The 22,605-nt window shown below is 44.0% G+C and overlaps 2 protein-coding genes across 3 annotated transcripts in view; one reads left to right on the top strand and one right to left on the bottom strand.

Annotated features, from left to right (window-relative positions):
• DLGAP4 (DLG associated protein 4) overlaps window positions 1-22,605 on the top strand; it is a 132,603-nt gene that overhangs the window by 49,327 nt on the left and 60,671 nt on the right. Inside the window, exon 1 of one of the 2 annotated variants that reach the window (XM_063145223.1) lies at window positions 14,886-14,931. The exons of the other annotated variant lie outside the window; for it this stretch is intronic. Within the exon in view, the coding sequence (XP_063001293.1) occupies window positions 14,901-14,931 (31 nt within the window). The 5' untranslated portion in view covers window positions 14,886-14,900. Of the gene's footprint in view, window positions 1-14,885; window positions 14,932-22,605 lie in introns of those variants that run through there. 2 annotated transcript variants of the gene reach the window in all.
• Window positions 12,258-22,605, bottom strand: part of DYNLRB1 (dynein light chain roadblock-type 1) — a 545,722-nt gene continuing 535,374 nt past the window's right edge. The window contains exon 6 of the transcript XR_010026352.1: window positions 12,258-12,276. The gene's annotated coding sequence lies outside the window, so the exon portion shown is untranslated. The remainder of the gene's footprint in view (window positions 12,277-22,605) is intronic.

The raw sequence follows: 22,605 nt of genomic DNA, 5'->3' as shown, positions 1-22,605 counted from the left end.
CTGTACTAACACAGACGTACCACCGTTTGCATGTGGCTCCAGCCACTATTTGTCACCTCACTCCTGTTGGTGGACCTTGGCTTTCTTCCACTAAAAACTAAAGCAGGTCCCTGCAAGCCTGAAGTTTGTGTGTTTTGAAAGGTAACATTTGGCAATGATCATACATTTGACAAGCAACTCAGCCTTCTAGCTCATAGAATCCTAGAGTTGGAAGGGGTCATTTAGGCCATCTACTCCAACCCCCTGCTCACTGCAGGAATTCAGTCTAAAGCATCCCTGACGGAAGGCTATCTAGTCTCCGCTTGAATACCTCCATGGACGGAGAGCCCACCGCCTCTCTTGACAGTTGATTCCAATGTATGATTGCTCTGAGCATTAGGAAGTTCTTTCCTCCTGTTCAGCTGAAATCTACCTTCCTGTAACTTAAGCCTGTTATTTCATATCCTACAGCCTTGAAAGATAGACAACAGGTTGTGGTCCTCTTCTGTATGGCCACCCTCTAGGTACCTGAAGAGTGCTATCATATCCCATTCAATCTTCTCTTCTCACAGCTAAATCAAATGCACATGTATAAGATAGGGGGTATTGGCTACCCAGTTCCTTCCATCTTTCCTCATAGGACTTCGTTTCTTGTACGCTGATCATCTTTGTTGCCCTTCTCTGAACTCGTTCCAGTTTATCTGAATCCTTCTTAAAGTCTGGTGTCCAGAATTGGACACATATTCAAGGTGTGGTCTGACCAAAGTAAAATACAGTGAAACTAAACTTCCTGTGATTTATACATTATACTTCTATTGATGAAACCTAAACTTGCACTTGCCTTTTTTATAGCCACATCACATTGTTGGCTCCTACTTAGTTTGAGATCAACTATAACTCCAATATCCTTTTCACACATACTATTATCAAACCAGCTACCCCTCATTAGATATCTGCGCATTTGATTTCTCTTTCCTAAATGAAGAACTTTGCACTTGTCTCGGTTAAGTTTCATTCTGTTATTTTCTGCCCAGTTTTCCTTTTAAAGCCCCCCTGATCAAACTTGCCATTCTTAAGGCAAACACATCCTTCCCAGTCTTTGGAGGTGCTGTCCATCTCCCGCCAGCAGCCCTTCATCCAAAAAGCACAAACCATGGTCTCAAAAACCAAACCTATCCTGGCAACAAGACCATCTTCATAGCCAATTGTTCATCTGCAGAATTCTTCTTTCCCTGTCTTGTCCTCTTCCACGGACCAGAAGGATGGATGGGAACACCACTTGAGCCCCAAAGATTTTGAGTTTCCTTCCTAGAGCTTCCTAGAGCAACATAAACTGATCATCGCTGTGTTTGGCAGAATCGTTTGTTCCCACATGGAGAAGCAGGAGGGGATAACTATCAGTGGACTTGATAAGTGTCAGCAGCCACTGTATCAAGTCTCCAAGCCACGCTTCTGGGAGACAACATCTTTCTTGAGCCAACAGGTCTGGCCAGCACACATCCCCTTCTATCCCTCTCAGTAGGGAGTCACAAAGTACAACCACCCTTCTCTTCTTCTTGCTGCTGGGAGAGATTCCATCCTATCTGATCTGTAAGGCTCACACATCTGGTTTCCTTTCTTGTCAGATCTGCTGTATATCTTTCCCTGAAGGCTCAGAGTTGTTCTCTTCCTCAAGAGCCTGAAAGGGTTTTCTTAGTTCCAGTAGTGCACAGTGCCTTCTGATTCTCCTTCTGCTGCTGAGTGTTAAACCTGTCCATGCAAACTGCTTCTCCTTTCGTTCATCCTGTTCCTCTTTCTGAGTGGCCTCTTGTGTTCTGTCCAAGAACTCTTCACCTTCTCATAGACCTTGGAACAGAGCCACTTGCTGTTCCAGACCTTTTACCTTTTTTCTAGTAATGAGCCCAGCTTGCACTTGCTGCAAATGTATGCACCATGTTTTCTTCAGGCAGGAAAACAGACATACTGCAACAAATGTACAATTCTTCCTAAAAAATTCAGGTTTGCACATTCTGTGAGTGTCAGCTCAGATTTGACAGCCAGAAGACAAATGATTGCCTGCCCTTGATAGTGCCTGAAACAAAGCCTTCATACCGTGCAAAGTATATTGTGGCTAATGCAGTGATGCAGCTATGAGTGGACCTCAGGGCCGAAGTCAAGGGCTCTGCAATCCAGGAGCCCCCAGAATGACCACCCAGGGACAGCTGGTGTTGGGGGAAGCCGCAGGCAGGCCTGAAGTCAGCACTTGGACAGAGATGGCCGTGCTAGGTTTCATGAGGACGGATGCTTCTTGCTGCAGCTTTCTTTCCTTCATTCCTTCCTTCTTATTCTTCAAAATATCTAATAGTCAAGGGGTGGCTAGCCAAGCATGTTCATGGTTACACATGTTCAATTTATTATTTTTACTTTGAAAAAATGTTACCTTTTTCTACAATAAAATGCTGCTTATTCCCAAGTAAATGTGTTTAGCAGCAAAAGCAAACTCCACTTATGTCTGCAGTCATGATGGGGCTATGATTCCAGTGAGTTTAACATGTATGTGCTTAAGGTATTTCTTTCTTTCTTTCTTTCTTTCTTTCTTTCTTTCTTTCTTTCTCTCTTTACTTCTTTCTTTCCTCCTCCTCCTCCTCCTCCTCCTCCTTCTTCATGAGAAATAGCAAACATACTTTATGTTTTTCTGCTCTAACATATCAGGCGTGTGGACGCAGTTGTAAAACATGAAATGGTTGTGGAGAAAAGAAAAATATTAGCTGTGTGCTTCACAACTGAAGTTAAACACATGACCATCTAAAGGCAGCCAAACACACCCTGGTAAGACTAAATTAAGACCAGTGTCTAAACTTACCTAGCTGCACCATAGGACTGATGCAGCTTCAAGAGTGGGGGATATAAAAAAGGGAAAGAGTGCAGAGGGAAAGGATTAGCCCCATCCACTCACTTAACACTGGGTGTGTTTGTGCACAGTTGCCTTTAACCAAAGAAAAAGACACCAAGAGATCCAATCACAGATCCCACATATAATTTGGTTCAGGATCTCTTCTCAATCATCCCAGAGTGCAGGACACGGAATAATGGGTCAAGTTACAGGAAGCCAGATTCCAGCTGGACATCAGGAAAAACTTCCTGACTGTTAGAGCAGTACAACAATGGAACAGTTACCTAGGGAGGTTGTGGGTTCTCCCACACTACAGGCATTCAAGAGGTAGCTGGACAACCACCTGTCAGGGATGCTTTAAGGTGGATTCCTGCATTGAGCAGGGGGTTGGACTCAGTGGCCTTATAGGCCCCTTCCAACTCTACTGTTCTATGATTCTATGACTCCCAGCCATCTCTCACTTATTTTAAGCACTGACAGATATCAACAATTCTACAGCCTTGTTCACACATATCTTCTGCAGATATTAAGAGCTTTTGTACATGAGGCTATCAATCTGCTGCCTCTACTTTAGGTGCCATTGCAGAATTGAGATTCAAGCAGTACGCGAGGAGCATTTGCTTTCCTGCTTTTCCACTATGTATCCTATAGGTGGCACTATGGTAGACCAGAATAGTGCAAATACACAAGAGGAAATCACGCTGTATCTCAATTTCACAATTAGATACTGCATTTTCCCTGCTCTAAAAAAACTCGCCAAAAGTGCTGGTTAAACACCAAAGCAAAACTGGTGGGTCACAACATCATCTAAAGAACATGTAAACGACTGTAAATAGGGAATGATGAGTGCACGAGAAATGCTTTCTGTAGAAAAGCTCTAAATGAGTGGGAGCACCTTTGCAGACATCCCACAGAATTTGTGGAGGTTAAGGGCAGGGGCAGTGGGGTGTGCGCATGTTGGGGGAAGGGCCAGTAGATGCAGTCCTGCTCTCCCGTCTGCCCATTTAACCTAAGCATGGAAGAACACGTGAACAGGGTTTAATTCTTAAGCAGAAGATGTTTGCTCAATTATTTTAAAGAAGTGGTGTCGAACCCCTTTCAGCCAGAAGGCCAAATTCAGTTATGGAGAAGCTCTTGAGGGCTATATTTCAGTGCTGGGCGGGTCCGAAACTCCTATTGTAAAGTTTCTGCTATCTCCCACGTACTTGGATGCAGGTTTGTATTTCCTTAATAAACTGCCACGGACCCAAGCTGAGAAGCTGTTCTGATTGTGTGGGGAAAGAATAACCTGCCACTGACAGAGCACAGCAGCTGTATCTTCATATGTTCTTCTTCTGGACAGGAGAGCTTCTTGTCCCCATGGAGGCTCTCTGCGTGATTACGAACAAAGGTTACAGACAGCTGTCCTGTTTACACCTTCACCCTCCATGCATTCAAAGTGATGGATACGATGACAGAAAGAGATGGGGCTGGGGTACTCCTCTCCAATGGAGGCACCTTGGATAGCTCCTTTAGAGTTCTGACTGGTTCTGACTGAAACCCGGCGTGGATTCACCGCACTGCTGACATCAGAGCCACCAGCCTTCACTGCTGCTCAAGAACACAAGAAGAGGGCTACAATAAGGCCCTTTCGAAATCGTATCAACTAGCAGTAACCCCCACATTGCCTTTTACATCTGTGGCAATTATTTTTCCCCTTAAGATTTTCTTCTTCGTTTTGACCTAGATTCCATCCTCCAGAAATAGCTTTCTTAGGAAGTAGTCAGGGGATTAGGCCGTTTGCACATGCGGTTTGTGGGTATATGAGCAGCCATGTACAATGCATTGCTTCTGTTCAATTCTCTTCCCAGGATTTGTGTGGGAGAAAGTGAGGGAGACTGTGGTAAGACACTGTGTTGACAACACAGTGCATATTGGTATGTACAAAGAAGAGCTGTTTATATGATAGCTGTGAACATGTGAGAGCAAGACGAATATTCCATCCATGTTCTCTTTGTGCACAACTTTATTTCCCCAGACTGCGGCATTATTGTACAATGTAAGGAGACAAAAAGTTCCCTCATCTCTGCATCAGTAAATTGAGGCAAACTGTGATTTGCTAGCACAGCCTTTTTGAACCTGGTGCCCTCCAGGTGTGTTGGACTGTAATTCCCATAATTCCCAGCCAGCATGGCCAAGCCAGCATGTTGGCTAGGAATTATGGGAGTTTTAGTCCAACACATTTAGAGGGTGCCAGGTTAGGAAAAGCTATGCTTGTGAGATCCCAGCCTCGGTACAGATCAGTAGTCTCTCTGATTATGCATGCTTCTTTTCCAATGTAGCCTGGTTCCTCTCTATTTGGCCCTGGTTAGGCCTCATCTAGAGTATTGCGTCCAGTTCTGGGCTCCACAATTCAAGAAGGACGCAGACAAGCTGGAGCGTGTTCAGAGGAGGGCAACAAGGATGATCAGGGGTCTGGAAACAAAGCCCTATGAAGAGAGACTGAAAGAACTGGGCATGTTTAGCCTGGAGAAGAGAAGATTGAGGGGAGACATGATAGCACTCTTCAAATATTTAAAAGGTTGTCACACAGAGGAGGGCCAGGATCTCTTCTCGATCCTCCCAGAGTGCAGGACACGGAATAATGGACTCAAGTTAAAGGAAGCCAGATTCCAGCTGGACATCAGGAAAAACTTCCTGACTGTTAGAGCAGTACGACAATGGAATCAGTTGCCTAGGGAAGTTTTGGGCTCTCCCACACTAGAGGCCTTCAAGAGGCAGCTGGACAAGCATCTGTCAGGGATGCTTTAGGGTGGATTCCTGCATTGAGCAGGGGGTTAGACTCGATGGCCTTGTAGGCCCCTTCCAACTCTGCTATTCTATGATTCTATGATTCCTATGTTTTGACAACACCCATTCTGGGCTTCTTTAGGTTAAGAGGAAATCGTGTATCCTTATTGGGGCTTTACATCCTCCTTCTCTTGCGCAATCGCGATGGGGCTGCATTACACGACTGGAAAGGGGCAACCACATGGTCTGCAATGGAAATCTTCTCCTTCTCTCACTGCTCATAGCCCTGAATGGGACAGCACCCCCAGTGGGTGCTTTGTAGCACAAATTTCCCTGTAGGAAATTCCAAGATATTTTAGCAGAAATAGGGTATCACAGGATTTTTTTAAAAGTGGAATTACTGGGGGAAGGCGCATGAGACATGCAGGAGGTTGGCAACGTTGCCCAAAATACCCGCAAACTTCCGTGAGTGGCCAGTCACAAGCATGCCTTATTTCGCTTATGTGAAGAAGCCCTCTATCTCCTTGCTTGGTCTACTCAGAAGGAAGTGTACCATTTAATGTACACAGAATCCTTTAGACAAACAATACTTTGCAGACAGCTAGAGATATGGCTGGCTCACACCTATGGAAGTCCCCATGGAAGGACTTGATGAGTACTCTCAGAGGCACATAAAAGTCACCATCATATAACACACATGCAGGAAGGCTGTTTGTGAGAACCAGCAACTTCACCTAGGGGCTGTCTTTGGGTCATCTTGATTTGTGCAGTGGTGGCAGCCTGGAAATTACAATGGCCATGAATGTTGGAGCTACCATGAAGCGCGAACTAGCCCATATATTTCCCACCATGCAGAGACCATGTATGTGCTGTGGGCATTGGACGTGACTGGGAGATCTTGGCTATTTATTGTAGCTGTACTTTCCCATCTCTGCAATGGGAACAGTGAAAGCTCAAGCCATGAAGTTGTTGCAAGGATGAATATGATGTGGATTGCAACGCCTTTTGCTGAACAGGGAAAAGAAACAACAACAACAACAACAACAACAACAACAACAACAACAACAAGTTACCCGCCTCTCCCTCTGGATTGAGGCGGGGTGCAACACAAAAACACCATAAAATACATAAAACTAATTCTAACGTTTAAAACCAGTGCATCATTAAAAGCAGCACACCATTAAAAAAAGGCATCTTAAAATTCAACTGGGTAGGCCTGCCAGAAGAGATCAGTCTTTATGGCTTTCTTAAATTCTGGAAAACTGTTAAGTTGACGAATCTCTCCCGGAAAGCCATTCCACAAGGCACCCCTCTGGATGTGTAGATGTACCTAGAGACTTTGCCCAGTGTTAAGTGCATCTATCAATGCTGGCATTCAAAAGCCTTGTGGTACGTCCCAAATGTTGAAGATGGGTTAAAAATAACATACCAAAAACAGTTTGTACATGTTAGATTTATTTATTTTTTCATTTTAAGAATGGATGGATTTCAAACAATCTCCACTTGTGCTGCCTTGTTCTCATTCTGGCACACATATCAGCTGCATCTTAGCAGTAACTTTGGCATGGGTCTTGTGTTTTATCTCATGCACTTTCTGATCCCTGTCTCCAGCCTGGGCTGCCTTCTGACCATCTGTTTGCCTTATGTTAATGCAGTTGGCCTGTTACATCACCCTTGTGGTGCCAAATAACTTTAAAGTAGCTAGATGTCTCCAACTGCTGTATAGTTCAGGAACAGGAGCCACCATCTACCACTGCTGGTGATGTTGGTGTTAAAACGGGAGAGGCACAAACAGACCGGCAATGGCTCTTATTGGCTGGTTGGCTCTTATTGGCTCAGCTGGCCATCCAAAGTTAGGAAAATATATAGGGACAGGAGCTACTGAGCTGCATGTATTGGGATGGCTGAATATGTATATCGCTGTTCGTGACTCGTACACTTCCACCCACGCCCATATTACTTTGAGACATTTAAAAAGAAGTATTACAGTGTTTTGTTTAAAATTGCTGAATACTCCTTGCTGTACTAGTACAGCATGAGTATCATGTACCCTTTTAACGTGTGTGGGGAATGCTAAGAAACACCAGCAAGACTGAAAGCCTTTACTAAAGATGTCTGGCACATTTTATATTAATTTGTCGTTCAATTTTCTTTGTCTTTTATTGCATGACTTAGCTGTAAATTGTATATGTCCCAGATTTCGTGTGTGTGTGTGTGTGTGCAATCAGCTTTTCTTAATAGAAGTTATTTGGTTACTGAAGGCTTCATTTCACCAGTCAGTTCTTTTATTATGGTAGGAAACTGTGCCATCTATTGATAGAATACATGGGGATCTTGCTATATCTGTTAATGTAGAGATGAAGTTTTTCCTGAACATTGTGGACTTCAAAATACTTTTTAGGAAGTAAATAGAGCCAGTGTCATGGGTTGGCATTCTTGGGCACTCACTGAGGTCCACGCCTCAAGCAGCACACCACTGATCACCAGAACCGGCTGTGGCCCTGTTGGTGCTGCTCCTACCATTGCTGCCCGCTTGATTGTTCTCTTCCTCTGGCCTAAAAGGAGAACTTGATGAGTGACAGGAAGAAAGAGGAGGAACGTCTGCTGCTGCTGAGCCACTGTGCCTTTTCCCCTTGGTGGTAGTGGCAATTGGGCCGAGGCAGGACAGTGAGTGGGTGATGAGGGGGAGGAAGATACTTCCTACTGTGGGGATCTTGCCCAGGGCTTCCCACCAAAATCTGGAACTAGTGTAAATGATATGTTTGATTGTATCTCCATCTTGCACCAGTGTTTGTGCATGTGCACTTTCTGGATGCTCTGGTGATAAAACTGCCTGGGGAGTTCTATGAAATGATGCACGCACTAGAGATGGATGAATCTGACAATTTGGTTTTTATTATTTCTTCGTTTTTCCAGTCCTAAATTCATTTCAACTCATTCATGCAAGAGTTTGCATGTTTTTAAACAGTCTGCATGAACATTCATACACATTGTTGTGTGCGTTTCTTCTGGCATTTTTGTACCCAATTTTGCCTAATATACTCATTTCTGCAAATTTCCCGAACATATTTCTGTGCATGAATTTCTCCAATATATGCATATTTGTGCACACTTTCCCTTAGTATACACATTTTTGTACCTTTTTTTATTGGAGAACAACATTATCAAATTCAGAGAAATGTGAATTCCAAAGGATTACTGTGTTTCAGTTTACATATTGGTTTGGAAAATGCAAATACGGTAGGCTGGCATTAAAATGCAAACCAAATTAATTTCTCTTCCATCACACGCCTATATAGCTGGAGTTTTCCTATTAAGTCTTATCACTTTCCCTACCTTGTGTCTCTTTCAAGATCTTTAGATAGGTTCTTATGACTCACTGCCCAAGGGCTGCAGCTCACATTGTGTCTGTCTGTATTGATCATCATAGAATGTCACCCACAGATGCACTCCGAGATGATCTTACCTTTAGTCTAAAACATATCTTCAGATTCTTTCCCACATTCTGTTGTTAAGTATACAGTGATTCACCACAGATGCTTAGGAAGCTACGCAAAATCTGGAGCATCTGCGGATTGTTTTGGGGGCATATGAGGATATTGAACTGAAATGAAAATATAGCTGATACGGAAAGAGCATCACTACACTTTCAAAATGTAGGACCAAAAATCACATCTGACCACAAAAGACAACTGTTAAAATGTTGTACAGCCAAAGTGGTATAGTGGTTACTGTTGGACTGGGGCTTTGTTGATCTGGGTTCTAGTCCCCGCTCAGCCTAACCTACCTCACAGTGTTGTTGTGAGGATAAAATGGAGAGGAGGAGCACTATGTGAACTGCCCTGTCCTCCTTTCAAGAGGAAAAAAACAGTAGTAGTAATATATTATTATTATTATTATTATTCACATTGCCATGAAAAGAAACACATGCATTCACCGATAAAATGCAGGATTCCTGCATTGAGCAGGGGGCTGGATTTGATGGCTTTATAGGCCCCTTCCAAGTCTACTATTCTATGATTCTATGAAAAGGCATTATGAGATTAGGCATAACAGCAATGTGAGAACTGCCTACCCTTGGAAGAAGCAGTACTGTGGTGTAGTAGCTAAAGTGCTGGACTGGGAATCGGGAGATCTGGGTTCTGGTCCCCACTCAGTCATGGAAACCCACTGGGTGACTGGGCCAGTCATAGATTCTCAGCCCATCCTACCTCACAGGGTTGTTGTCATGAGGATAAAATGGAGAGGAGGAGGATTATGTATGCCATCTTGGGTTCCTTGGAGGAAAAATGGTGGGATAATAATAATAATGATGATGCCACCCTCAGAAATAGATTAAGATTTCACTTCAGTGATTAAAAGCACCCATATGCCATCAATAGCAGGAGAAGACAATTGTTGGGAAACATGTTTTTAAGCAATAGGTGTTTGCTTCTGCATGTTAATAGCCTCATAAATCAAATGCGGGCAACCTGCAGTCCACATGCAGCCCTCAGGGGTCTCTCCTGCAGCCAGCCAGCCAGCCAGCCAGTCCCAAAGCTCCTTCCACTTCTAATTTGTCGCCAGACAAAAAGACCTTGCAGCAGGTGAGTATTTGGGGATTATCCCTGATGCCTATAAGGAGTTGGCATGCTCTGCTGCATGTCCTAGCTACCCCTGGAAGTCCCCCACTACACCAACACTGCTGGTTTTACTGGGCCTATAAGGAGTTGGTGTGGTCCACACAGTTGGCCCATTGATTGCAGATGCTTGGGGCAAGGGACTAACCAGGAGTATATTTTGGTGCTGAAGGACTGTAACCTGTTTGTTAATCAAAGCAAGTTCCTGGGTTCAAGATTATTTGATTGCAAGTATCTGTCTTTTGCACTTGGCTTTGGTTGGTGAAAAAAAACAGCTAGATGAACCCGCAGACCAGAAGTCTGCCCCTATCTGGCATAGGGGCATTGATACAAGAACATGTGGCAGAATGCAACAGGAAGCTGTGTGGACAAGACTCCATGTAACTTTTTAAAGGCACACTGATGACTATAAAAAGAGGCCAGGATGGTGGCATGCAGCACACAGTGTGCAAGCTGCCCACTCTGTATGAATTATTGTAACTCAGAATAGTTATTACCATCTGTGAAACAAAAGCATAACTATTCTGAGTATTTATACAACCAATACCAACAAGAAGCACTCGTGTCACCATTCCCTGTACCATACAATATGCCTCACCTTTTAAATATCTGTGCAGGAGGGGGGGGAATCAATCCCTGGCATTACTACATCAATTTTAAATAGACAGAAAAAAACAGTGCTTCTTTGTATTTATTTATTTTAATAGGCTCTAGACATCCTTACCATTTTAGAATGCTCCAAAACTATGTAACTTGCTCATAAATGATCTGGAATTAGGGGTGAGGGACCCAGGTACATACCTATAGTGTGATCACACTTGGAACACTGTGCATAGTTCTGGTTACTACACCTCAAAAAAGGATATTGTAGAGCTGGAAATGGTACAGAAAAGGGAGACTAAGGATGTAACCTGATGCCTGTTTAGAAGTAAGCCTCATAATGCCTGTTTAGACGAGACAGAAAAAAAAAGTTCTACAGTTCCCAGCATCCCCCTGGCAGTTGTAAGACTTTTTTCTGTCTAAACAGACATAGGATTGCACCCTAAAATTATCAAGTGGCTGGAGCAACTCCCCTATGGGGAACGGTTACATTTGGGGCTCCTTAGCTTAGGGGGGAAAGGCAGGTAAGGGGGACATGATAGAGGTATATAACATTGTACATGGTGTGATATAGGTGGATGGGGAAAATGTTTCCTCCCCTCATATTAGAACCCGGACAGATAATATTCCTATGTAAAACTATGGAATTCACTACTGCAAGATGTGATGACTACCAGCGTAGATGGCTTTAAAAGGGGATTAGACAAATTCATAGAGGATAAGGCTAGTGATGGCTAGTGATTATGATAATTGTATATATTTCTTCCAGTATCACAGACAGTATGCTAGTCACTATGGAACACAAGCAGAAGAGTTGCTCTCATGTCCTTGGGCTTCCCATAGACATCTCAGTGGCCACTGTCATAAGAGATTGCTAGACAAGACAGGTCTTTGGTCTGACCAAGCATGGCTTTTCTTATGTTCTTCTATTTTCTGATCCACATTGATAAAAGGATTGTTGGATCCCTACCATGGTCTATTATCTTATTATTTAATTTTTTAACATTAGATCAGATGGATGAATATATATTAGTCTTACCAACGGAATCTAATGAGTGTCCAAAGAACAAATTGTGAGGTGCGTGACTTGGAAGCGACCAGGTAGTTTCTCTACCATGTTCTGACTTCCTTTCCCTTAAAAGCCAGCCTTTAAATTTCTCTGCAGAGCAATAGTACAACCAGTGGGTCATAAATAAATCACAGCACTAAGTAGCCATTTTGATGTGCAAGCAGTTTAAGCGATGCATATGCTTCCTGCCTGACCCTGCTCAAGGAACGAGGCTGCCTGCCAAGCCACAAAGCCCACTTCATTGTTGTTGAGAACATCTCTCTCCCTCTCCCAGAGATTCAGTTCTGTTCCACATGCTGTTTGAGGAAGTTTATTAGTGTACCATATGTGGCAATTATGAACTATGTTGGGGCACAAACACACAAACACTGTCATTTTAAGGCTGCCATACATTTGACCAGAATAACCCAGACACCACTTCATGACCCCCTTGGAAACAAATATGTCAGAGTGACCCTGACTCTCTCTATAAGTGTACTTTGTGCAGCGGTCTTCCACTGGTTGATCGCAACCCAAAAGTGGGTCATGAGCAAAGCTGGTTCTGCCATGTTGAGCAATTGGGTCCCATGTTGCAGGTTGGAAGTCAGAGGTGCATCTCGGGTTTGGACCAGTTGGAGATCACTGTGTTAGACAGCTCAGTACAGATTTAAGTAGACCAGTAAATTGTTCTTATTATCAGGCACACTTACTGCCCTTTCCAAGTTTCCCTTTATATTTTGTTTTAAAACCCCTTAGACTGAGCAAGGGAATCCTTAAATTATGCCCCTTCATATCTGTTGCCCGCTCTATTCCATCATCCTTCCTTTCCTTCACTCTTGAGGGTGAAACATACTTAAGGTACCAAGGGATGAAGGCTTTTGTTCCATTTCCATTCTACCCTTCCCTGTGCCTGTTCGCATTCTCCTTCCCTCTTTATTGTTTACTACAACTTATTAGATTCTAAGCCTACGCGGCAGGGTCTTGCTATTTACTGTGTTATCTGTACAGCACCATGTACATTGATGGTGCTATATAAATAAATAAATAAATAAATAAATAAATAAATAATAATAATAATAATAATAATAATAATAATACCCTTTCGCCGCAGAGTTCAGGGTAGCTTCCATGGTTCTCCCTACTCCATTTTATCCTCAGAACAATCCTGCAAGGTAGGCTGAGAGGTGGTGACCAGCTCTAGAAACCCAGTGGGCTTCATGATGGAGTGGGGATTTAAACCCAGGTCGCCTTCATAGTACTCCGACATGCTAACCACTATGCTTCACTCGTACATAGTGGCTGATACTTTTGAGCACCCTTTCCGAGGCTAGTGCTCTCCAGATGTGTTGGAATACAACCCCATCACCCCAACCACTGGGCCATTTTGGCTGGGGATGATGGAAGCTGTAATCCAACACACCTGGTGGGCACCAGGTTGGGAGAGACAGGTGTCACGAATGCAGCTCTCCATCTCCTGTTTAAAAAAGCAGGTGGGTGTCGCTGCCAGCGGCGCACAAAAATTGCCCCGGAAATCACCACCTCGCGGGAGGCGCATGTTACTGGAGCCACTCTCGAGTTGAGACGAAATAGTAGGGCCCAAATGGTGACTGGCACTCGGGGAAACAGTGAAGCTGGTAGTGCCCCCCACTTCGAAGGGACCGATATATAATATTGTTGGGAAAGCCGCCGGTGCGGAAGAAGAGCGGAGGGCGCTGCTTGCGCCGCCCTCCCCTCGAAGGAAGCACGCGGGCACTCCGCGCCCCGAAATGCCGCCCTCGCTTGGGCCCGGCTCTATTCCAGGGCGCCTTCGAGCGAGCGCTTTCCCGCCACCTGCACCTCCTTCGTCTTGCTCAGCTGCCAGTCAGCGCCCCCAGTGCCGGGGGGCGCACGTACGCACGCACCTGTCGCATCCATCTATCTGCGGACGGAGCTCCTCTTCCCCGCCTCCGCCCGCGGAAAGGAAGCCTCGCGGCGCACAGCAGCGAGCTCCGGGGCAGATGAGGTGCCAAGAGCGGGCCCGCCTCGCTTTGCACCTGCGGGCTTTCGAGGCGCCCCCGCCTCCTCCACGCGAGGCTTGGCTGTCCTTTACAGCCACCTCCCCCCCCCCCCCGCCTCTCATTTGATTAAAGCAAACAGGCACAGACAGAAAGAGAGAGAGAGAGAGAGAGAGAGAATGGCGCCTTGTGAGCATGTGCGGAATACTAGCTGGAACTGGTTTCACAGCGGCGACTGAGACGGATCGCGCTTGCAGCAGCAGCAGCAGCTCCTCGCCCGGCCTGCCGGCTTTCCTTCTTTGCAACCGCCGACGAGGCCCGGTGTAGCCCAGCGCCCTCCCCTTTCCTTCCATTGGTAGCCCGGGCAGGCTTCCTTTCCCGTCGGGCGCTGCCGTCCCGCCCTGCCTTCTCTTTCTCCTCTCCTCTTCTTGCATTGCGCTTCAGCCGCCGCTCTCGTCCATCCGCAGGATCTTCTCCCTACCGCCGTCGCCAGGAGCCGCCCGAGGAGAGTGGGCGTGGCGAACCCCGGGCTTTCACCACCCCCGATGCTCCTCCCCTTGGAAGTACATAACGGGAGCGGATGGGGCTGGCTGAGTGAGGGAGGCGGGTGAGTTGTGTACCGCTAAAGCGCTTTCTCGCTCTCGCGCGTCTCGGCGGGTCTGTTACTTTGTATCTTTTCCAGCACCGGTCAGATCGTCTTCGCCGGCAGCAGTCGCCTGTTCTTGCCTGCGCTCGCCACGCTCTGGATCGCCCCAGCGCAGGCCCGGCCCTGCTCTGCCTCTGGCTCATCATCCACCCACTTCTCCCTTCCTCGGCTGGGAGCTGTTTGTTGTTTTCTCAGTGAATAGGGTGGAACCCGCCTTGGCCCTTCGACCGTAGTGCGATTCCTCTCTTCTTCCCTCCGAGACGAAAGGAAGAGCCGTCTCTTCCCACCCCGAGTCCGTCTCTCTCTCTTTCTCTCGCTTTCTCTTTCTCTCCCCTTTTCTCTTTCTAGTTCCCCCACCCTCTTTGTGTCTCTCATGGCTTTGTGTCTGGAGATATTTAAACAATGTGAGTGTACAAGAATTTCGTGGTTTTCATTATGGCATGCAATTCTCGGGTTGGCTGTGCAAGCGACTGCGCGCCGCTCCAGGTTGTGCTTCTATATATATACATATAAGCGTATATTTTCCTCTTTCTGTTCCCCCCTTTCCCCCTTTTTTCGAGCTGATCATTTGAATGCATTCCCTTGTGTGTGCATATATAATATACAATATGCTAGCTGTGCCTTTAAAGACCAAAGAAAATTCCCATTTCCTGTTGGGAAAGGATTGCTTTTAGGTACAAAACTGGCTGCAAAAGTGGGCGGGGGAGCAGCTTGCTTGAATGTAGGAAAGGCTTGGTGTTTTTTCTATTGCTCAACCCCCACCCCAGACCTTCTTGCCCTGATCTGATTGCACTTTCAGTTAAATCCTGGGTTTGGATGGCTTGCATCATTGGGGGGTGAGAGAAGGAAGGTGCATAAGTCCTCTTTTTCTCCATGCATGGCTCTCTGCTTGATAGAAACTGTTGTCACTGACTCAACGGTGATATATTTAGTCTATTCTTGGCATTCCAGATCATTGACAAGATGTGGTATCGTTTTCTTGTTATCTACGCTGTGCCACATTAAACGTGAACTGCGTGTGCATTTGTCTCTGCTTGAGTAATGAAATGACACAGATTGGTGGCTAATTGACTAGACATCCCTTAAGGACGCTGCTGTTAGTTTCCCACTTGGATTAAGCAAGGCCGGCATCAAGGGTTGGAATAGTTGGATTGATGCTGCTGCCTGCATGCTCCTTGGTGGTAGCAATGAGGAAGAGGAGGGTCAGCAGCAGGCAACAATGCTGTGAGAAGGTAGACTCACTGGCCCCATTCAGACAACACGCTAAACCATAGTGCTTAACCACAAAATGGTTAACCGAATGCATTAACCTTAATGCATTCCATTAACCATTTTGTGTTTAAGCAGCATGGTTTAGCGTGTTGTCTGAATGGGGCCACTGAGGGAGAGGGGACTGTTTAGGGTGTCTTGCCAAAGGGCCCTCCAAGACCTAGAGCCAGCCCTATTGTTAAGTTTTAAAGTTTCAGTAGCATGTTTCCCGTGTGTGTGTGTGTGTGACACTTAAATTTGCATGCCACAAAGTGTACAAACCTGTGCAGCTTTAATGGAGATGTATCCATGCTGAATGTTTCCGGGAAAGCTGGAGAGTTTTCCTTAACTCTTCTCCCTGCACCCCAAGCTACTGATTTTAAACCCTTTCTCATCCCACATTGCCTAAACGTGAGGCCCTAATTCTACAAAATAGTAGAAAAGGTGGCATGCAATTACAGCTGTTTTTGCCTTTTGTGGAGCTGAATAGAACTTACTGGGAATGAAATCTTTAGGATTTTCCCCTTAAGGAGTAGAACCTTAAGCAAATATAATGAATAACATCGCCAAAAGTTATAAACCTGTATTTGACAGGGAAAGAAGTTTCCTATAAGATGGCTTCCCAAGCCCACTATCTAAAATAATATAAGTTTGCCTTTACACATATTGCCCAACCTCTAAATACAATAATAACAATAATAATAGGATGGCATTTATGAATACATGTGCACTCTAAGTTGGATATGAGCAAACTATCCATAGCCCTGACACATCATAGAATTTGGTTTTCAAATATTGCATTCTGCTTCTCCCTCCCCTATTGTGCACACACCTCTTTTCCACCCTGCAAAATCATCATCATGAAAAATTCTCTAGGGACATAAACATTCCAAAAATTAAACTGCTGCTATTACCTTTATGCAGCTGCATAAAGGGGCATTAGAATGCCCAGTGCATCCGATGTGAGTGGGCTCTAGTCCATGACTCCTTACACCATAATAAATTGTTTAGCCTTGAAGGCAGAGTTACCCAATCTTTTTGGACTTATGAACACATTTGCGAATTCCAAAAACTGCTGCGGACACCACCACAAAATGACTGCCACAGTGGATGTGGCTAGTCACATAATGGGTGCCATAGGGGCATGGCTAGTCAAAAATGAGCTAAAGAGGTGTGGGGGAGATATAGCAAGCTGGCATGGATTGGGAAATAGCAAGACAGAGGGCTGAAAAAGAGTAAAGGTAGAGGGTAGAACGGGAGAGAAAGAAGACTGCCCTAGCATTACCCGAGTTTTTTATTTTTAAAAAAAAAAATTGAAAGAGTGGAGAGGTTTGTAGAACCAGTTGGAGTCCCAGCAGGTGCTACATTGGAGACTCCTGCTTTAAGGTGCCACAACACACAAGACTTTGTTTTTGCTACAACAGACTAACATACCTAGACCTCTGGAAGCTCTCTCTTTTGAAACACTCTATTCTATTCCCTTTACTGAAGGAAAACCTAACCTTGCCATCCAATCAGCCCCTTACTTTCATCCCAAGAACTTGCTTATGTGAATTGGTTTCTGTTGACAGCTACAACAGAATATGTTGCAATGATCCAGTATGTTTATAGAGGAGAGTGTGCTTCCTTTGAACAAATGAGTCCTTAATTGGCCAGAATACTTTGTTGCTTAGTAATCCATGGCCTAGCTTTTTCTCATGAGAAGCTCATAGGAGAATTGCTACAGAATGAAGGTAACCTTTTAGATTGCTTTTAGTGTGTTGTGTGATCATAGAGAAAGATTTCAGAGACTCAGGGTGGATTCTCATTGTAAAGATGAGGGTTCCAGGTGGTGTGCTTGGATTGGCAAGTAATCCTTGTGACATAACGGCTCCAAATAATGGAACAGATGTCTCTGAGGTTGGTACAGGGTCCACAATTCCAAAAAGTCTTTTTCAGAAGTGTTGATCTGTGGGATGCTAAAGTGCTATTTGTTCTGACAGCACTTTGTATGCAAGCATATACAAGAGAGAATTCCTGTGGGCCAGGAAAAATGCAAAGAGGGATTACCTAATGATGGGGCTCTTGATTTGGTCCCTGCTCCCCAACTCACTTCTGTGTTCAGAGATCCATCTGAAGCCAAGTCAAGGTCTCTTTCTATGGAATTATACAAACTCATCTGTCCCATTGGTAGAGTGTTGGACAGCAGTTGCTAAAAAGAGAGTTGTGTAAAATAGAGATATAATTTCTGGACTCCTGGAACATGGATTGTTGCACAGTGTTATGTGTTTGTATATGTTTCTGCATGGTCATATTGAGATAGTATTTGACTTTTTAATGTACTGCACTTTGAAATGCTAAAAACAAATCAAGTTCCTAGACCAATGGCATAGGAAAATAACCTCCTTGTCAAAAATTCAAACACGCGATAGAAGTGATGAGATATGAAGTTAAACCTAAAGCTTTGCCAACCTTATAAATTAAGTAGAGTCAATCTAGGTCAGTATTTGAATGCAGGTCAGTACTTCTGAAGAAGTGATACTGGTTTATTATGTCAAATTCTTCCTTATGGTGCTGGTGGATCTACTGAGCTGTATCAATGCAGCTAATTTTAGTCCCACTCAGTCTCCCATTTCAATGAATGTCCTCTAAGTACTACTAACATTGGATACAAGATTTGTTTCTGCCAGAAACTAAATCAGGGAAGCCAAGTTATGTGGTCATCCAAAAGTCCAGGACGCTTAACAGTGTGCTGGCTGGTATGGGTAATCTTTTATGCTTTACAAATCTAATTTGAGTTACATGGTGTTCCATTCCTCTTACTGACCTCGGTGTCTGAGAGTTCTTAAACTGGTGGTGTGTTTCTCTCAAGCTGAGAGATGGACTTGGAGAAGGATGCCATGATGAGCTCCTGAAGAAGGTGGCATAATGCTGCTGTAACTTGTGTTATGTGGATAGTACCACTCTTGAGGGGGGTGGCAGAATATCTTTTTCTCAAAGTAAAGGCTATTCCAAGAGAAAGAGCTATTGGCTTATCTTGATGTCTCTACGCATGTCATCAAAATGATTTCTCTTCACTAAAATATATTCATGTAGGACAACCTTCCCCAGCCTGGTACCCTCCAGATGTGTTGCATTTCAATTCCCAGCACCCCCAGCCATTATCACATGGGCAATGGCTGGGATGGTCAGATGTGTTGGAACACAACTCTCAAGGGCGCAAGGTTGGGGAAGGCAAGAGACACTAAATCTCCAGAGGGTGCCTACACTATCTTCTAACTCTAGCTTAATAATTCTGTATTTTAATTTAAGAACCTCTGTCCCTACTAAATACCAATACATCAAGTCTTGGATATTTCTTTCTAGTAGGAAATTTTTACATCATAGCCCTCCTTGTGCTCCGTGCTCTTCAGATACCATGTGTCTTACCCATCCAAGGGTTTCTACTTCCCTTGTCCAGCTCCGTCTATTTTCTCTTGCTCCTCTCTACTCTTGAAATTGCTTTTTTTTAAAAACTCAGCTAAAAACCTTTCTCTTTTCTAAAGATTCCGGAATTTTAGCTTAAGATTTTATTTTTGTTGGTAACATTGATTATTTAGTTGCACTGTTTTCCTGTGCCCTTCTGGTGCATTCCCTTCCTTTTGGTTTTATTTCCTGATTTTATTAGAATGTACACTTTTGTGGTAAGGACTTGGTGTTGGTTTGTTGGTTTATTCTGTACAGCACCATGTGCACTGATGGTGCTCAATAAATAGTAAGTTTTATCTACTCTGCTCTCTCAAACTAAAAGTAGGTTCTTAGTTGAAACAAGAATGTAATATAGGAATCTTGTTTCTAGTTTTAACACAAAGGCTTCAAACGTGGAGTATGTCATATACAGACGCATGTAAAGTAAGTCGAGACTAACATACAAGAAGTGGATGCAAGAGGTAACGCTAGGAGGAATGATTGGTAGCAAGTTCTTATATTTATTTATTTATTTTATTTATTACATTTATATACCGCCCCACAGCCGAAGCTCTCTGGGCAGTTTACAACAATTAAAAATAGTAAACATTAAAAGTATACAAAAATTTAAAAAACATAAAAACAGTATAAAAACAACAGTATCCATTTAAAAACAACAATTCTGGGGTCCATTAAAAACAAACTTAACGTTGTTAAATGCTGTTAAAATGCCTGGGAGAAGAGAAAAGTCTTGACCTGGCGCTGAAAAGATAACAACGTTGGCGCCAGGCAAGCCTCATCGGGAAGATCATTCCACAGTCGGGGGGCAACCACTGAGAAGGCCCTCTCCCTTGTTGCCATCCTCCGAGCTTCCCTCGGAGTAGGCACTCGGAGGAGGACCTTAGATGTTGAGCGCAGTGTACGGGTAGGTTCATGTCGGGAGAGGCGTTCCATCAGGTATTGCAGTCCCAAGCCATGTAGGACTTTATAGGTTAAAACCAGCACCTTGAATTGGGCTCGGAAACATATAGGCAGCCAATGCAAGCGGGCCAGAATCGGTTTTATATGCTCAAACCTCCCTGTTCCAGCTATCAATCTGGCCGCCGCATTTTGCACAAGCTGCAGCTTCCGGACCGCCTTATATAATATGCCTTCTCAGTTATGTCTGAATAGATTTCAGATTAGTTACCTAAGTTTTCCCTGAAATGCCCTGCAATCTTGGCAAACATGATAAATGTATGTCCTGTTGAAACTCCATGAAGTTGGAAAGGGTAATTGAACGTACTGTCAGATTGCCTTTAAAAAAAAAAAAAAAACAGAAAACTTAAAGAATATAGTCATAATAGACTCATTTAGAGACGAAAACTGCAACCAGTTTCTTGGTTCTATTTGAACAGGGCTTGTTGCAATAGTAAAGGGTACACTTGTTCATTTATACAGAAGATAACAAGGTGAGAAGAGTAACAAAGCATATGATCTGTGTGATTCCTGGTTTAACACCCATCTTGTCCATTAATTTGCTAAGTATCCTTAGGCAAGCCACCATCTTTGCCACAGACACTCATCCACCACAAGGGAAATAATAGTACTGCCTGACTTGACAGTGCTGTTGCAAAGATTTACTTAAGAGAAAGTTCCTGAAATGTTTCGACGACTCAAAAAAGCAATATAAGTGCTAGCGTTTATTAATCTACATTGAACCAGGGATGGGCAGCTTGTTTTGTATTGTAGACCATGTTGGAAGCTTTTGCCGTCATACAGTCAAACATAACTATTCATAAAGCCTAGGAATTTGCTTTAGAAAAGAAAAGGCTGGACTTCTGCCAGGACCCTGCTGTCTGGATAGAACAGACAGGGTCTGCTTATATGGTCATCCCAAACCAGTGTCATCTAGAGATCCTAATAATGAATCATAACTGGAAGCCTGCCGCTCCTTCCTCCCCACCAGCAAGCTTTGTCATGCCTTAATATGTGTCATTGGGATGACTACAGTGCTAAGGAAGATGTCAAAACTGTATAACAACCAGGCTGTGTTGCCTTTGTTTATTAAAATAAACATAAGGGAAACCATTTCAGGGTAATAATGTTTTCAATCCTGTTTAAAATTAATGCTACATCTCCCCCCAGAGTGGAACATTGGATATGAATGCTGAAAACGGGGCCTTAGTTCTCACAAAACAGCGGACCATTCTGTGTAAGATCTACCACTTCAGCCTCTGCTCCTGAATGCTCCTTCATATGAACAAAACCTCAAACCCTGCACATAGGAAAGGGTGTCAGAGAGAAAGCTTGATTCGTTTTCTTCTCCCTGGCATCTATTTTTTTGTTTTGTTTTGTATGGATTTACTTATTTTGTATGGATTCGGTCATTTAGGTCTCCACCTGCATTCTGATGTGATACAGCCCAGATACAAGGTTACAATGTCCTCTGTTGTTTGTAAGAATTAGGCCTGAGGAAACTCCTGTTGAAAGGGGCTGGCATGTGGATAAATGGGTGAGGCCTCTGAGGAAACTGCAATTCCTTGACTCAGTCATGAAAGAACTTGCAGCTGTCCTCAGATTGTGAGTGCATCTGTTCCTCTCTTTTGATTGTCTCTCCCCCTACCCACCCCAAATTCTTTGTTACCATGTGTGGAAGGACATATTTACACACACACACACACCACCTGACTGCATGTGTACACTTGGCTAGTTCTTCAGACTATTTCTAACCATTGCAGGAGCCTAACGTTATTTTGCACAGTGGTTTAACTCTGTGACATAAATTTCCATTGTAGACATCTACAGCCAAGCTGTAGCCTTTAGACTGAGAATTAACAGCTATTGTGAGGCATTTGCAAATAATGGTGTGTTGGGGTGGAGGTTGTACATCTTTTCATGTTTCATGTTCACCCAGTCACCATATATAAGCAAAAAGCGGCATTTTATGTGGCCATGACAAATGCACTGCTTTTCATTTTGCATTTATATCCTGCCTTTTTTCCTCCAAGGAAGCGTACATAATCCTCCTCCCTCCCCATTTTTGTCCTCACAATTAGGTTGGGCTGAGAGTCTGTGACTGGCCCAAAGTCACCCAGTGGGTTTCCATGATCATGTGGGGACCAAGTACGTTGTTGGTGCTATATAAATAATAATAATAATAATAATAATAATAATAATAATAATAATAATAGAACCCAGATCTCTCGACTCCCAGTCCAATACTTTAGCCACTACACCACACAATTCATGCATTCCTGTCCCCAGAGGTGACATTTCTGCACTAAACTGCAGAAAGACTGCTACTGATATTTTTCCCCTCTATGTCTTCATCGTAGCAGCTTAACATTTCCCCCCATGGGCTGAAGCAGCGTAATTGGATTCAGTGCAGTGCAAATCACTACAAATATGTGCACTGGTGGGTT

Source organism: Elgaria multicarinata, chromosome 1 (assembly GCF_023053635.1).
Source record: "Elgaria multicarinata webbii isolate HBS135686 ecotype San Diego chromosome 1, rElgMul1.1.pri, whole genome shotgun sequence".
In the NCBI taxonomy this organism is placed as follows: Eukaryota; Metazoa; Chordata; class Lepidosauria; order Squamata; family Anguidae; genus Elgaria; species Elgaria multicarinata.
Note: the sequence above shows the minus strand (reverse complement) of the source record. Positions and strands in the feature narration are given on the sequence as shown.